The 17,060-nt window shown below is 61.5% G+C and overlaps 1 protein-coding gene across 1 annotated transcript in view; it reads right to left on the bottom strand.

Annotated features, from left to right (window-relative positions):
* Nucleotides 1–7,172: 7,172 nt before the first annotated feature.
* ZFYVE28 (zinc finger FYVE-type containing 28) overlaps nucleotides 7,173–17,060 on the bottom strand; it is a 98,843-nt gene continuing 88,955 nt past the window's right edge. Inside the window, exons 9-13 of the mRNA XM_055589264.1 lie at nucleotides 13,132–13,265; nucleotides 11,598–11,714; nucleotides 10,382–10,486; nucleotides 9,108–9,211; nucleotides 7,173–8,323 (exon numbers count right to left, since the gene is read on the bottom strand). Of these exons, the coding sequence (XP_055445239.1) occupies nucleotides 8,192–8,323; nucleotides 9,108–9,211; nucleotides 10,382–10,486; nucleotides 11,598–11,714; nucleotides 13,132–13,265 (592 nt within the window). The 3' untranslated portion in view covers nucleotides 7,173–8,191. The remainder of the gene's footprint in view (nucleotides 8,324–9,107; nucleotides 9,212–10,381; nucleotides 10,487–11,597; nucleotides 11,715–13,131; nucleotides 13,266–17,060) is intronic.

The following is a 17,060-nucleotide window of genomic DNA, read 5'->3' as shown; positions in this document are numbered from 1 at the left end:
GCCCTCAAATTGACACATAAGGGCGAGCGGCGGCCGGCGCAGCAAATGGGAGCCGGTGCTCGGGCGGCGGGGGCGGGCCCTGGGCCCAGCCGGGGCCAATGGGAGCCGGCCGCACGCCTCGGGCGGGGCCGAGAATGTTGACAGCTGCGAGGCTCCGCTCCGATAGGCCAGCCGCGGTAGTAACAATTTAGAAGCCCAAGCTTAGCAACAGCACGTGGGGGCCCGGCCCCCGCGCCCGCTGATTGGAGGCCGGCGTGCATGTTAAGTAGGCGCCTCGCGCCTATTGGCCCAGAGAGGGCCATGTAAAGTAGGGCCGGCGGAGCCAATGGTCGGCCGCGGGGCGCGTTGCCGAGAGGAAGCGGAGCGCGGCGGGGCCGCCCTCCGCCCGGCCCCCGCACGAGTGCCCGATGGGGCTCGGAGAGCGATCCGGACACCCGGCCGGTCCGCCGGTCCGCTGGTCCGCGTCCTCTGCGCAGGAACATGTCGCCCCGAGCCTGCTGCCGCACTGGCTTCGCGGAAGTTCGGGTCCTCGCGGTGTCCTCGGGGGTCTCCCGTGAGGCTGCAAAAAAACGACAACCCTCCCCGCCAGACACAGCGTGACCCCGGGAAAGTCTCGGGTTTGGAGGAGGGGCATAGACGGTCTGAGCCTAACGGTCAGGGCTTCCTGAGGATCTCAGTGGAGAAACTGAGGCCCACAGCAGGAGGGGTCCCTCAGAGCCGCCCAGTGGACCCTAGGGCAGAAGGAAGAATCTGAGAAAAGAAGAGGGGCAACGCTCTGCCGCCACAGTCCAGACGGGCTCCCATGAGTAGAGGACTGCGTGATCACGTCTGGCCCAAAGGGTGGGGACATTCCAAGAGGCTAGCACTTGTCCCCTCTGGCCACGGAAGCGCTTTCTAGGGAAGAAAATTGCTTTGCCTGGGAGGGGAGCTCTCATCGAGCTCCCAGCTGGCTGGCGGGTGGCCCTAGTGACCCCTGACCCTAAGCTGGCCCACAGAAGCAGGACTGGCAGCCTGGGGGTGGGGGGCAGTCCCAGATGGGCCTCAGTCTCACTTGATTTTTCCCTCTCAGAGGTTATTGAGATTGTTGGCTTGGGAGCTCCTGCAGAGGGGCCCTCGGGCTGGAGAGTGTGCGGTAGAAATGACTGGATTCCCCAGTGCTGCTGCCAACGAAACAGAACAAACACTAAAAATCCAGCACGTGCAGTCCCAGGACCTATTGACTGTATATATGCATTTCCGTGGGTTTCCACATCCCCAATTTACAGGCAAAAAGGCTGGGAATCCTGAGGACTTGCCAGGGTCTCCCAGCATTCCCAACAGAATGATTAGTGCTGCCAGACATGTGACCCAGGGCTGGTGACACAGGAGCATGGAGACCAAACCACCTCCAGGCCCAGCACAACTTGATTTGAGAAAGGGGGTTAGGAATGTGTGCCCACCTCCCCCTCCCCTCCCCCCCCACCCCGCACCCCGGGTGGCAGAACCCAGTGAGGAACTTGGAAACTGGCATTAGACAGCCCTGTGTGGACATTAAAGCAACACTTCCAGGGAATTCCCTGGCATTCCAGAGGTTAGGACTCCTGACTTTCACTGCCTAGGGCCCAGGTGCAGTCCCTGAGCTGAGAATGGAGATCCTGCAAGCCGCAGGCAATGAGAAAACAAAAACGCAAAACACTACCTGGATGTTAACTCTGGCCCTTCCTGCCCCTGCTCCACAATCACCCCAGGTTCAGGGCAGATCCCTAGCAAGCGCTGAGTGCTGGGCCCTCCACTTAGTTTGGGGGGCAGCCAGGGCTGTGCAGGGTAAAGGAGGGCCGGGGTGCATCGCGGGCTCTGGGTGTTGGAGGCAGAACCCCTGGCTTACCACTTGGTGTTTGCAAGGTCAGGCCAGCCCTGGTTATGTGAGGGATGCGCTGCTGACTGCAGTCCTAAAGCTGCATCTGTGCTGGTGTGAGTGCACCTGCTGGACCCCCACCTCCCTTCCTGCAGAGGGGCCTGGGGTGTGCTCTGTGCCGCAGCGGCAGCACAGGGGTGGAGGAGTGACTGCAGGAGTGCGCGTGCTCCCACCTTGCGCCACTGACTACATCTAGGCCTTTGGGGGACCCCCACTCTCAGCCACACCCAGGACGGACCACTTCCCCGTGCCTGCGGGGTCCACACTGTCTGGGCGCCCTGCACAGTGAGGGGCAGATGGGGACGTGGGCCGGCCGGTGTGGGCGGAGGCGTCGGGGTCCCATTGCGGGGATGGGGGGGGCAGCCCTGCAGCGCCACGTAGGTTGAGCGGTGGATGGAGGGATAGAGAGAGCCAGCAGGGGAAGTGGTCCCACCCGGCCCGACCTGTGGCTGTGAGTCCAGAGCTCCCAGGGGATAGTCCGAGGCCGCCAGCTGAGGGTGCTGGGGCGAGGGGGAGGATGGATGGGGTGGCCTTGCCCAGGACCCGTCAGGTGTCTACACGCAGAGCCTCAATGTGTGCCCCCCCCCACCCCACCGTGGAAGGGGTGCTGTAGGCACTGAGGGCCGCCCTGGGTCCGTGCTGGCTGGCCCAGGTCCAAGGATGGCAGGGTGCTACCCTGGGACGGTTCCCTAGAGCTGGTCTCAAGCAGGGCCCAGTCACCTCCTACAGGCAGCCTTCCCTGAGCCCAGGCTGGGCCAGCAGCCTCCTGGCCTACCGCATCTCCCATGCCTACCCAGCTCTCCCTGCCCCTTCTGTGAAGAGACCTATCCTGTCAGAGTGCGACCCTGCCGAGGCCACACTAGAAGGGAGGAAGCGGGCTTCAGAGGCCACCTCCCTCTGGGAGTCCAGGCCCCCACCCCTTTCCTTCACTTAGCGTCCGAGACAGGCCCTGGACCATTCCCACCCACCCCAACGCCCCTCCCTTCTCTCAGGCCCCCAGCGCCACCCCCCCAAGCCCACATTCCCTTCCCTGCCCCTTCCTCCAAACTCTTTCCCCCGCTGCTCTTAGGAGAAGCCCAGTTCACCTCAGGGCTCCCAGCCCCAGGGGGCTCAGGGAGAAGTTGTAGGGCCTGAGTCCAGGAGGCCTTAGGGGTCTGTTGGGCAGGTTTTGTCCGCCACCCCACCCCTGCCTCAGCTTCCCTGGCTCTGAAGTAAGAACTGCACGCCCCTCTCTGGGCACCGGAGGACCGTAGGAGGAGTCCTGGGGGGAAGCTTGTGAAAGGCTGGTGAACTTGCCACCCCCAGGATCCTGCAAGGGAAGGACCCCTCAGGAAGACCGTTTCCTAACTTCTCCCATGCTGACCGGGCCCCAGCTCCCTTGCCCTGGACCCAGTACCTAAGGGCGCATGTCACCCAGCCCTCAGCCAGCACACACACTGGGGACATGCCTGAGGCTCTCAGAAGAGCGGCAGGAAGCACCCCCCCAGAGGGAGAGCGTGTGTGCGGCCCTTCCCCCTCCAGAACCCCTGCTCACACCGCCAGGGTGACCAGGCCCTGTCCTGCCTTCTCTCTCGCCCCCTCAGTCACCAGATTGGAGTCCTGCTGCCCCCAGTGTTCCCAGGCCCAGTGCTCTGGGGAGGAGGCTAGGAGTGAGCGGTCAGGGCTGGAAACCTCCCCCAGCCCAGTGCGGACCCCGGGCAGTGGCAGGTTCTGACAGGGACCAAGACGCAGGGACAGAGATGAGGTCTGGGGTCATCTCTCAGGGGCTGGAGGGCCATGCCCAGCCCAGCACGGCAGTCAGCCTGCAAGCCGCCCACTGTGTGCCAGGACCAGGGGCGAGCCCCAGAGGCTTCTGTCACTGGCCTCTCCAACAAAGCCACCCCGGATTCTTGTCTGACCACAAGACCTTGGCCTCAGAACCTCTCTGAGCCTCGGTCTCCCCAGCGATAAACCGGAGTTGGCAGTAGCGGCCTCAGGGTGTTGTGGGGTGCAGTGAAGGCTGCGTGGGAAGCCCTGGGAGGCAGTGTGCCAGGCGCAGGGCAGGGGCAGGAATGGCAGAGATACTAGCATCAGACCCAAAGCAGCAAGCGCTTCTTTCTCTAAAGATCTTTGTATTTCTCTTTGGCTCTGCCCAGTCTTCATTGCCGCACGGGCTTTCCTCCAGTTGTGGCGAGTAGGGGCTGCTCTGCAGGTGCGGTGGGCGGGCTTCTCGTGGCGGTGGTCTCCCTTCTCGTGGAGCGCAGGCTCAGCAGTCGCAGCGCATGGGCTTAGTCGCTCTGTGGCACGTGGGCTCTTCCTGGGCCAGGGACTGAACCCGTGTCTCCTGCACTGGCGGGCAATTCTTTGCCACTGAGCCACCAGGAAAGCCCACAAGTGCCTCTCAGTCTGTTCACTCGACGTAGGGAGATGGGGGCAGGGCCTGGGCAGTCACCGTCAGCATCAAGTTCCGTCAAAGGGCACACAAGCCGCCCGGGCAAGGGCACGGAGGGCCCTCGAAAGAGTTTAACACTCGGGAGAGCATTGTCCCCAGAATACAAGAAGACAGCAAAATCAAGATGTGTGAGGATGTAACAAACGTCTGCCTCGTCAACATAACGTCCATGTCAGTTTTAAATGTAAAATAAGAAAAAATTTCATTATACTTGTGAACAATTTGTGGGGTATATTTTTTTTCTCTCTTTACAGGGTTTTCCGACTATACTCAATGACCCCTGGACAATCTGTAGATGATTGTCTTAAGTACCCAAAAATGTCCAAAAGCAAAACAATAAGATTTTCTTTTAAGCTTTTTCTCAGGGAGAAAAACCTACGAAGGAGGGAGATGGTGCAGACTGAGGTGCCCGCTGCAGGGTTGGGTGTGGCCGCGGGCAGCTCAGGGCCACCAGCCTGCTCCTCTCCCAGGTCCTGGGCACAGGCTGGGGGGGGCAGGACCAGTGCCCAGCTCAGCCCTACTGCCGCCCCTCAGCCCCTGCCAGCTATCTCCAAGGCCCTTTCTTCCCAGAGCCCCGAGGAGTGTGAGCCTGGAGCAGACGGCAAGTCTCCCCCAGACAGCATGGGCTTCGGGGCTCACCCCAGAAGCCCTCTCCCAGTCTTACTGTCTGTGTTCTCTGGCCTAGGCCTTCCTGACCTGTGTCTCCGCCTCTTCCAGGAAGCCTTCTGGGCTTTCCAGGACATGCTCAGGTGGCCTTCACTTGGCCCTGGCTGCTACACACCATCATAAGGCCTCACAGTCTCCAACTGGATGCCCCGAGGGCCCAAGCCCCTATCCCAGGCCCCCAGGCATCCAGCTGCTTCTAGACCCAGAGGGCAGCAGGGCAGGCTCGGGCAAGCATGCCCTGAGCCGCCTCGATCAGAGGGTGCTCAGCTCATAGCCCGTAGGGCTCAAGGCAGTCCTAAGTGACGGGGTGGGGAGACAGCCAGGTAAGAGCAGCAACCGCAGCTACGCTGCATTACTGCCTGAGATGGAGCAGTGGAGGCCCTGGGGTCTGCCCCGCCAACTCATCCTCCCCCCAGGGTGTCCAGACCACAGATCTGACTGTGTCCTCCCCTGCTCGAAGCCCAGTGTTTGGTGCCTGGAGTGACCCCCCGTTCGCCATCTGTACTCCACCCTCACCGGGACCCTGGCCGCTTCGAACTGGGCTGTTCTGTGTCTGTAGCTCTGGTACCCCACTCTCCAGCGGCATCCTGCCCACCCCGCAAGGCCCAGGCAGCGCAACCAGCTTGCTCAGCCCCCAGACTGGCAGACCCCCCTGGGCAGGCCAGGTCTGGAATGTGGGTGTGCTCATCTTTGCCCAGTTCAGGTGCAGGACCCAGCCCCTGACCTGTCCTGAACTCTTGGAAACGAACACACCAGCAGAGCCCAGGCCACATGTTTTTAAGCCTTTGTGCTGAGGTTAAGTTTGAGCTTGTGCCAGCCTGGAATCTGTCTCTCCCCAGTCTCACAGACAGGAGAGGTTCCGAGAGGTTCGCTGACTCCTGCAACAAGTCTGAGACTCTGCTCTGAAAATGAGTGTGAGGATGGGGGCTGAGGAGGGTGGGGGGTGCCCTGCCTGGGAAGGCTGCCTGGAGGAGGTGGCTCTAGGTGGACCTAAGAGTAGACAAGAGCCTCCAGGACTCTGGGTTCTGGAGGTGGCTTAGCGCAGAACTTTGGGTCCTGCTCACCTCCCCCCTGGAAGGACTGATGCTAAAGCTGAAGCTCCACTGCTTTGGCCACCTGATGTGAAGAGTCAACTCATTGGAAAAGACCTTGATCCCGGGAAAGACTGAAGGTGGGAGGAGAAGGAGACGACAGGATGAGATGGTTGGATGGCATCACCGACGCGATGGACATGAGTTTGAGCAAGCTCCAGGAGTTGGTGATGGACAGGGAGGCCTGGCGTGCTGCAGTCTGTGGGGTTGCAAAGAGTCGGACACGACTGAGTGACTGAACAACACCTCCCCCCAACTTCTGCAGAGTCCAGAGAACAGGAACAGCTGGGAATGACCGGGAAGTTCCCCCTCCATGGTGTCAGCCCCCACCCCCAGCCCTGGTGGTCTGAAGTGCCCAGCCTGACCAGGAGCCCTCTTGCCCACTCCGCGCTGCCGTTAAGGGTGTGGCTCGCCCTGCCTGTGATCCTTGCTGGGCCAGGACCCTCTCTGGCTTCTCCACCCGCCTGCAGGACCTGGACAACGAGTGCCTGGCCGCTGGGTGCGTGTGTGCTGGGGGCCCTGTTCCGACCTGGAGTGCCCACCACAGCGGGACAGCCCCTGCAGGCAGGGCTCTAAGCCCCCACGCCCTGGCCACCAGGCCCCCGTGGGAGAGGAGGCGGTGGGCGGGGTGCCCCCTGGTGGCCGCTAGAGGCAGCAGCAGGGGCCTTGGAGGAGCCCAGACCCATGGCGGAAGGGGGGTGTACCCCAGTCCCCGCCCTCCCATATGCTGCCAGTGGTCCTCCCGCCACCGCCAGCCTCCAGAACACGAACAGTCTTTCTCCTCTCCTGTGCCCCCGCCCCGTGTGGGTGTCCACCTGTCTGCTGGCCTGCCTGGGGTGCTGGGCAGGGTGGGCGCGCGGGGCGCGGGAGGCTGGAGCCCATCTCAGGGAGTGGGATGGGGTAGGGGAAGGGCTGGTCACCCTTCTCCTGGGGGCTGGTGGGAAGCCACGTCCTGCCTTCCCACTGTCCCAGGAGACCAGAAGCCCTCCTCGTTTTCTGGAGGACAGTGCACTTGAGCAAGAACCCCATCACGTCCCAGACAGAGAAAAAGGAGTCCATCCATGCTCACACGAGAAATAAGAGTGTCTGCAATCCTTAAATAGATTTATGGAAATGGTTTTGAATTACAGCATTTAGAAAATAAAAATAATCTCAATACATAATATACCCTCCATTATATACTTTTCTTCTCCCACACGCGCTGTTTTTTGTGCGTGTGTATTCCACTGTCAAACAGTAATTGGATTTTATGCTATAAAAGAAGCAGTAGGTGTGTCCTCTCTCTAAAAATAAAACTGCAATCATCATCGCAACGTGAAGCCTGAGATTTAAGCCTGAGGAGGTGTCCGTGCTGGGCCTGGGGCCGCTCTGGGGCCAGGGTCCCAGGGGGTCAGAGGGGTGGGAGTAATGGCAGCCGAGAGGTCATCACCGGGTCCTCAGACCCCTGGAGCGCCCTGGCCTCGGAAGCTAGGATACCTCTGCCTGCTGCTTGGTGCCCCCCCCCCCCCGCCCCCGTCAGCTGGAGGACCAAGGTGGGCAGACCACAGCAGGGGCCGGGCGGCTTGCACAGGGTCTGCTGTGCACGTCCCCTCTCCAACAAGAAATGAGACATGTGGTTTAGGCAAGGTCCTGAGGGGAGCAGGGGGTGGGGGGCTGTGGGCGCAGTGCCCTGGAGAGAGAGAGGACAGCCTGGTCTTTCCCCGTTCGGCCAGCTCATGGGGGAAGCCCTGCGGCTGCTCTGAGTTGCCCCCTCTCCGGTAGGTGAGCATCACCCGCCCAGGAACAGCAGACCTTCCGCTACAGCTGAGCCTCAGACGGCATCTCAGCAAGGCAGGGGGGCCCACCCTGGCCCAGGCCTGGCACCCCAGGTCCCCGCGCTGGCTGCAGCTGACCTCCGTGGGCCCCTGCACCAGGCCCGAGGGCCCTGCGGGCGGGGGGCGGAGGCACTGGAGTTCTGGAGTCCGGGCGCCCGCAGCCCCCGCAGCGGCGGGGCCAGCAGGTAGATGAGATGCGGCGAAGCCCCTCCGGCCAGCGGGTGGCAGAGGCGGGGCGCGGCCGTCGGAGCCCCCTCCCTGGAGTCCTGCGGGGCCCGCGGGCTCGCGCGCCGTGTCAGATGCCCGCCTTGTCGCTGTAGAAAGGCGTGACGTGGAACATGTAGCAGTGCGTGCACACGCGGACCGGCTTCACCTGCCCGTAGCGCGGCAGCGGCGCCGAGTGCGAGGAGCAGCGCGAGCAGAAGATCTGGAAGGCGGGAGCGCGCGGCCAAGTGAGCGGGTCGGGGCCCTCCGCAGCCCTGCGCCTCGGAGGGACGGCCGGCAAGGGTGGGAGCAGAGACCTGAGCCCCCTGGCCGGCCGGCCTGCACGTCCCTCCCACCCGGGCCAGGCGGAGCTCTCCCGCTCCCCAACGCGGGGCCAGGACCTTCAGGAAAACCTGGGGCAGGTCTTGACCAAGAGGCCAGGCTGAGGAAGGGGGTCCTGGCCTTACAGCAAGGCTGCGGCAGGCTCCAATGCAGACCCTCCGCCCCCCACCCCCGCACCAGACCCCCAGGTCTGAAGGGCCCAGGACTGGGCACTGCGCCATCGCTCTTAGTGGCTGCGTGCCCGAGGCCGCGTTCATGCGTGCTAGGTCGCTCGGTCGTGTCCGACTCTTTGCTGACCCCATGGACCAGGCTCTTCCGTCTGTGGGATTCTCCAGGCAAGAATACTGGAGTGGGTTGCCATGCCCTCCTCCAGGGGATCTTCCCGACCTAGGGATCGAACCCAGGTCTCCATGCCTCCTGCATTGGCAGGCGGGTTCTTTACCGCCAGCGCCACCTGGGAAGCCCAAGGCCACACCCTGTGCCAAGTCAGAGCAGGGCCCAGGGCTCATGGGTGTCTCTCTGCACAGGACTCCTAAGTCCTCGCCAGCCCCGGAGCATTGGTCCTGACCCCTGGACCTGGGCACGGGGTCTGCAGACGCTCCCTGGGATGTCTGAGGCGGCAGCCCCGGGGGCTGCGGGACGGCCCCGGCCGCCCAGCCACCTACCTTCCCGCAGCTGCGGCAGTGGTGCTTCCTGCGGATCACTGTGAAAGGCGCTTTGCAGGCGGTGCAGAAGCCGCAGGCCTCGTCCGGGACCCACTCGGGCGGGTCTGTGAGAATGACAGTGGGGGCAGGTCAGCCCGAGGCAGCGGCGCGGGGGCGGCAGCGAGGGCCGGTGGGCTGGGGTGGGGTCGGAGGCTGGTGGTATGCAGGAGCCTCCGGTCCTCGCGAGGCTCCTTACTGGCTAGGTATCAGGACTGCTGGCCAGGCGCGTGGATCGGACCCTTGTGGCAGCAGCCTGCAGGTCGCCCCAAGACTCAGAGCGAGGGGCACCCAAGCCACCCTCTCCCAAGCCTCTCCCAGCCGGCATCCAGTCTGGCAGGGTCCTCGGGCAAACACGGGGGCTGACAGATGAAAGAAATCAACCCCCTTTGTCAACCTCCCAATCAAGGCTCTGCTGGAGCCTCAGGCGCCCCGGCAGCCCCGCCCTACCCGGCTCCAGGGCAGGTCAAAGGGAGGTGGGGGAGGGGATGCGAGGGAGGGCGACTGGGGATGGCCCCGCCCCGAGAATACCCCTCCCCCCGCCCGGAGCTGGCTCCGCCCCCAGGCTGGCCCCGCCCCCACATGTGCAGCGCCGGCCCCCCACGACTGGTCTCACTCCCTTTCCCTTCTCTAGGCGCTCACTGGAGGGAGCCCCTGGGGATCTGCTCTGGAATTCGAATTCGGGGGCGGGGCCACCTTGTCCAGGGAGACACCCCAGACATGAGGTGCCCACCCTGCACCAGCCCCGAGCGCGGCGCCGGGAAGACCCTGGTCTCTGGCCCCCGTCTCCGGCCCCTCCTCTCCAAGCTGCGCCCGAGGACTTGCCCTCCCCCTCCTGCGGCCTGCAGACCCCTGCCCCTCCCACTCTGCCCTCCAGGCTTCTGCTCTGGCACCCCCCCCCCCCCACCGCAATGAGGCCTCCTCTCACGCTGTCCACCCTCTCCGTGGAAAAACCCTGACTGTCCCAGTGATGCCTGGACATCACTGGTCAGCTCCTGGGGTCACGCCAGGCCACGAGGCCAGCTCCAACAGGCAAATCCAGACTCCTACTCGAGGAGGACAGTGAGGATCCTGGGGACTCCCAGGCCCTGCCCTGAGAGCCACACATCCTGACGGCCTTGGTGAGGGGCCCCCACTGGAGGAGGGCTGCTGCCAAACTGCAGGCCAGAGCAGAGGGGAGACATCCGGACGGAGTCCCCGCTCTCTGCTCAGCCCACTGGCCCCCGCCACTCACGCACCTTCCAAGTCTCCGTCTCGGGTCTTGGCGGCGAGCTCGGAGGATGACAGGGTTTCCTGGCACAGGGCACAGTCCTCCAGAGCCGCGCTCCGCAGGGTCTGGGTGACTGGAAGAAAGTGTGGCCACTGGGCTCAACGGGCTACCACTCGTGCCCGGGAAGTATGCCTGGGTGCGGCCAGTGGAGGGCAGCCCCCACTGCACAGTCCCACCCGTGGAGGGGGTCACCGGGGCCCTCACCCGCTGCCTGGCAGGCAGGGTGCTGACCCAACCCTGGGAGTCTGTCCATCTGAGTGCCCCCATGTGGGCAGCTGGCCCCGGACCCATCCACTGTCTGTGTGTGGTCAGGTCCCCCTGGACCGTGGCCCCGAGGCGGGCAGGGGACCAGGCCTGGCCCCGGCCCTGGGGCCCACACTCCTTGCGTGCAGAGGCCGCCCACGTCACTGCCCTTCCTGAGCAGCAGTGGTCCTCAGGTAGCCCCACCTGGAATCCCTGGGTACATGGGGGCAGTGCGGCCCAGCAGAACGGACCTCGGGAGGCAGAGCTGGTGTGGGGCCTGGGCCGGCTGCCTGGTCACTCTTGAGCAGAAGCCCCTGGGATGGGGCGGCCACTTGCCCAGAACCGGAGCCTCAGCCCCAAAGAGGGGTGGCACCAGAGGGGTGGCTCCCCTCCACCACACTGGGACCCCACCCAGCCCTTGCTTCAGCATCCCCTGCCTGACCCCTGCTCCCTCCCCAGGTGACCATTCAGTGTGTGTGTGTGTGCGTGCGTGCGCTCGTGCACACGCACTTGGGTGAGTGCACACCCTGGTGTGAGGCAGGTCACAGAGGGCCACTTCCTCCTGGAGCAGTGGGACCCGTGTCCCCTCCCGGACTCTGGGCTGGTGTCTTGTTGATCTGACAGACGGAATTCTGCAGAAGCAACACGGGACCACTGGGTCCCGTCTGTCCGAGGAAGGGCACCGTGCCTCCTCGCCCGTCCTCGCTGTCAGGTGGCCGGCCGGGCGCTACGCAATTGCTGCCACTGCTCCTGGCAGTGGCCTCGGGGTACCCGGGGCCTGCGAGGTGTGCCCTCCATCCCCCAGCGGACAGCCTGGCTCGGCTGGGGGCTTCCGCCCGCGGGGCGTGGTCGTGCAAGAAGGGTGGCCTGGGAGAGCAGGTTTCCACCGGCTTCCTTGGGTGGGGGTGGCGCGCCTCCGAGCCTGGCCGGCCGGCACTCACCTTTCTTCAGCTTTTCCTTGTCGTCCGCCTCTGGCTTGGTGGCCATGACCTGAAAGAGGGTCTTCAGGATGCTCCTCAGGTCGCTGGCGTAGTTGGTCTGCAGCTGGTCGGCCACGCCTGCGGGGGACGCGGGGAGGGCAGGGGAGGCACTGCTGACTGCGGAGCCTGCTGCGGCTCAGGGCCAGAGGCCAGCCCGTCCTTGGATGAGCCAGGGCGGGAAGCGGCCCCCCAGCCCCGCAAGGGTCCCTCTGGCAGAAGCCAAGTTCAGGAGGTAAGGGAAGAGGGGATGGGCCCACGACCCAGCAGCGCCGCCCCCTTCCCGCCTGGGCAGCAGTTAGTCTCATTCATACTTTTGTCCTGGGGGTCTCAGCCATGGCCACCAAAGGGCTCTGGCTCCTCAATGAGGGATGACCCCGCGCCCCTAAGTGTGCCCACCCCTGTGGCAGCTCCTTCCCCGTCATGGCCACCTTGGCCAGCCCTTCTGGGGACCTGCCCAGACTGGGGGGCCCTTGGGGCTGCCCCCACCCTCACCGGCTGAGGTTTCCTCATCCCTCAGGTGGGTGGGCTCAGCCCTCCTCAGTGAAAAGCTATTCGAGGGCAGGTGGGGTTGCATTCACGGCAAGGCCAGGGGGTGACCGCACCTGCCTCCTACCCCCCGGGGCCCATCACCGCGCCGACACTGTGGCCAGCGGTTCTGGAGGGTTTCCTGCTGTGTCAGCAGCCCGGCCAGGCACCTGCTGGGCCTGCTCTTCCCCAGACCGCAAGACAGACCCGTGGATTTGCGGTGGGTTCTGCCAGATGTTTGAATGGAAGCACAGAGTCACCCCCGAGCCTGGCCTGGCTGGGGGCCCTGCCTGTGGGACCCTGGGCAGTGCAGAGTGACACCCCGGGACTGTGACCCTGACTCTGCAGCGTCTGCCAGTCCACAGGCTGCGCCCCTCGCTGCTCCAACCCATGGCCTGGGGTCAGAGGATGGGCCAGGTGGACAAGGCTGGACAAGGCTGCAGGAGGGGCACTGCCTGAACGTGGCCGGAGGAGGGGCTGGATGGCAGGCAGGCAGAAGGGAGGGAGACCCCACCACACAGCCATGCTTCTAAACCAGGTGCCTGCCCCAGCTACTCACAACACATAAAACTAAGGGAGAAGGTGAAAAAGCCGCTGAGCTCACGCCCCTCTCTGAATCCCAGGAAATGAAGCAGTCATCGTCCCCCTCACCCAGGGGATGGAAGGAAACAGGATCAGTCGGGACATCAGATTGAACAGGACCTCACGGGTGGGTGGCGAGGGCCCCCAGGCCCGGCCTGGGCTCCCACCCCCACACTGAGGAGGACCTGCGGACGCACGACGCCCACCTCTTGGCTGGGCTCCTCTCGGGGCTTGCGGCAAGGAAGTGACGTGGTGAGGGAGCCCCTGGGCAGGGCCCGCACCCCAACCTTCCTGGGGAGACTCCTGCAGCGCGCCAGCCACTGCCTGAAGCTTGCCCACCCCCCATGTACCCTCGAGCCCATGCCCACCCTGGGGCCCAACGGGGCACCTGAGATACAGACAAACAGGCGGTGGATCAGGTCGTGGCTGCCGTGGAACCGGGAGCGCATCTTCTCTCTGACGGCCACGGGTGCTGACTCGGGGCTGCTCATGTCTGGGGAGCAGGGACCAGCCGTAGAGCCGCTGCACGGAGAAGGAAACACAGGGGCTTGGCTGCAGGCAGCGAGGGGGGACAAGACTTCTGCCCGGAGGGCCCCCCACCCCGCACCTGGGTGAGACCCAGGTCCAACACCGGGGGCTGAGTTCGTCCTATGGAAGCGTCCTCACCCCACTCACACCCTCTGCAGGGGCTGGCAGGCCCCACAACATGTGTCCACGCCCGAACCTGGAACCCCGTGGGACCTTAGTTGGAAAAAGGTCTTTGCAATTGAGGTAAGTATTTTTATTGTTATTTTTGTGGCTGTGCTGGGTCTTGGGTGCGGGCAGGCTTTTCTTTAGCTGTGCTGAGAGGGCTACGCTCTAGTGGCCGCGTGCCTAGTGGCCGTGGGCGGGCGTCCCTTGTGCAATGTGAGCTCTGGGACCTCAGGCTTCAGTAGTTGTGGTTCCCAGGGCCCGGAGCACAGACTCAGCAGTCGTGGGGGCCTTTCCCGGATCAGGGATCCAATCAGTGTCCCTTGTACTGCCCGGTGGATTCTTAACCGCCCACGAGGGAAGCCCCAAGCTAAGGACCTGGAGAGGAGACGTCCTGGCTTCTCTGGAGGCTGTAACCCCAGGCCAGGAGTCGTAGTAGGAGGGGAGCGGGGAGGACCAGTGACCACGACACAGAGATCGCGGTAACAAGGTCACAGGCCAGGGGACTCCTAGAGTCACCGAAGACGCAGGAAGGACCCCTGCCCAGAGCCTCCGGAGGGAGCATGGCCCCGCCAGGTTTAGATCTCGGGTCTCCAACCTTTGAGAGGAGAGATTTCTGTTGTTTCCAGCCCCTGGCCATGGCGCTCTCCTCCGAGACAAGCCCTCCGGCCCCCGCGCGCCCGGCCCCGGCCTAGGGGCCCTGCTGCAGGCAGTTAGCTCTGCTATTCAGGGGTCACCCCAGGCCCCAAGTAGCAGCCGCAGCTGAGGCTGGACTGTCTGGGTGTCCATTCGCCCAGCTGTGGGGGGTGTGTGCGCTGACCTTTCAGTCGTTAAAATAATGTCCCTCTCGTCTTCACTGCTGTCAGTTTTTCCCACTTTCTGGGAAATTTCCTCCCCACCCCTCCAATTTTCCCCTTGACATTTTTGCTACTAAGTTTTTATTGGGTTGGCCAAAAAGTTTGATCAAGTACGCTGCTACAGAATTCATTTCCTCCTCTCTGGTTTCACATGTGCGAAATCTTTTATCTATCTAGAAATATTCACTATAATTTTTTAAAAGCTGCCTTCAGGGGCCTGCAGTATCTCTGCTTTCGCTTTTCTGCGGGGAAGTTGGGGTTTTTCAGGCTGGAGGCTGGCCTCAAATGCACAGGATCCCGGTGTCAGAGAGAGGCCCCGGTGGGTCAGACAGCAGGCCCCTGCGTGGCTGCTGGGAGTGAACTGGCCAGTGACCATGGGGAGAGGCCCCGATGCCATACTGGTGGAGCTGATGCCCCCCAGCCCGAGGTCAGCAAGCGCCTGAGAGTCCGCCCTGGGCAGCTGTGCACACGGCAGCATCTGCGGGGCGGCTCTGGAAGTCCCAGCAAAATCCAGCAGCCATGGAGGAGAGCCCACCAAGATCACGTCAGGCCACGGCCTGCCTGAGCGACGGGAGCGGCCCTGGCCCCTCGTGGACGTGGGCGCCCCCCCTACAAACGGCAGAGATGGGTGGGCAGCCAAACGGTGTCTTACTAAGGGGCATCTCTCTTGGCGTCCAACCACCAGGAAGCTTGGAGACGGGATGCGCGGGAGTTCAGTGCAGGGGGCCAGGGGAAGGGGCCCAGACTGGCTTCTCAGGGTCCCCTCCCCAGTCAAGTGGGGGTGTGTTTGACTGGCACACTCAGGCAACGGGAACATCTGTCTCTGAGTGTGTAATGCTTCCCCAGAGCATGGAGGAGTGATGGGAGGTGCTGGACGGGCTGATACCCTGCTCCGCTGAGACCCTTGTGATCACCGAGAGCCCTCCCTGCCCAGACTGCCTGTCTTGTCCCCGAGACGAAGCCCCTGGCTTTCCGCTTGGGGGTGTGACCCTGGCCGCGCCCTCCCTGGGAGCTGAGTAAGGAAACGGGGTGAGCGTCACTGTCCAGGGTCCACGTCCGTCAACAACCCAGGAGATCTGAAAGCAGGAACCCAAACAAATGCTTACACACGAACGTTCACAGCAGCATTACTCACAAGAGCCAAAAGGTGTAACAACCCGAGCGCCCATCAGCAGATGATGGGTAAACAAACTGTGGTCCAGCCACACAGGGGAATATTATTCAGCTTTAAAAAGGAATAAGATTCTGACACCAGCTACCATATGGATGAACCTTTAGGGCATTATGCTAAGTGAAACAAGCCGGTCACAAGGGACAGTCACTGTCTGACGCCCCTTACACGAGGTCCCTACAGGAGTCAGACTCACAGAGACAGAGTGGTGGGCGCCAGGGGTCAGGGAAGGGGGGCTTTAGTGGGGACAGAGTTTCAGTTTGGGATGATGAGAAACTTCTGGAAAAAGTGTTGACAGTCATACAACATTGTGAATGTGCACAATGTCACTGAATTGTACACTTAAATACTGTTAAAATGGTAAATTTTGTGTTATATGTATTTTGCAAAAATTAAAAAGTAGAGGAAAAAAGATTTAGGACAGGGGAAAGCAAAGGAAATGGAACTGAAAAGTCTAAATGGCCAATAGCATTGATGGGCTTGGCATCAATACAATAGGTTAAGAATTACATTAAATTGTACAATTTTATAGTGTATATTTTTAATAATTAACAAATGAAGCACAGTTGATTTACAATGTTGTGTTAGTTTCAGATGTACAGCAAGAGTTATGAACTCATTTCATATGCTAGCAAGGTAATGTTCAAAATCCTTCAAGCCAGGCTTCAGCAGTACGTGAACCGAGAACTTCCAGATGTTCAAGCTGGATTTAGAAAGGCAGAGGAACCAGAGATAAAATTGCCAACACCTGTTGGATCATAGAAAAGGCAAGAGAATTTCAGAAAAACATCTATTTCTGCTTCATTGACTACGCTAAAGCCTTTGACTATGTGGATCAAAACTGTGGAAAATTCTTCAAGAGATGGGAATACCAGACCACCTTACCTGTCTTCTGTGAAACCTGTATGCAGCTCAAGAAGCAACAGTTAGAACCGGACATGGAACAGCAGACTGGTTCCAAATAGGAAAAGGAGTACATCAAGGTTGTATATTGTCACCCTGCTTATTTAACTTATATGCAGAGTACATCATGAGAAACACTGGGCTGGAAGAAGCACAAGCTGGAATCAAGATTGCCGGGAGAAATATCAATAACCTCAGATATGCAGATGACACCACCCTTATGGCAGAAAGTGAAGAGGAACTAAAAAGCCTTTTGATGAAAGTGAAAGAGGAGAGTGAAAAAGTTGGCTTAAAGCTCTGCATTCAGAAAATGAAGATCATGGCATCCAGTCGCATCACTTCATGGAAAACAGATGGGGAACCAATGGAAACAGTGACAGACTTTATTTTCTTGGGCTCCAGAATGACTGCAGATGGTGACTGCTGCCATGAAATTAAAAGATGCTTGTTTCTTGAAAGAAAAGCTATGACAAACCTAGACAGCATATTAAAAAACAGAGACATGACTTTACTGACAAAGGTCCGTCTAGTCAAATGTGTGGTTTTTCCAGTGGTCATGTATGGATGTGAGAGTTGGATTATAAAGAAAGCTGAGCACCGAAGAATTGATGCTTTTGAACTGTGGTGTTGCATAAGACTTGAGAGTCCCCTGGACTGCAAGGAGATCCAACCAGTCAATCCTGAAGGAAATCAGTT

Source organism: Bubalus kerabau, chromosome 7 (genome assembly GCF_029407905.1).
Source record: "Bubalus kerabau isolate K-KA32 ecotype Philippines breed swamp buffalo chromosome 7, PCC_UOA_SB_1v2, whole genome shotgun sequence".
NCBI classification, from domain to species: Eukaryota; Metazoa; Chordata; class Mammalia; order Artiodactyla; family Bovidae; genus Bubalus; species Bubalus kerabau.
This window is presented reverse-complemented; position numbering and strand designations above follow the sequence as displayed.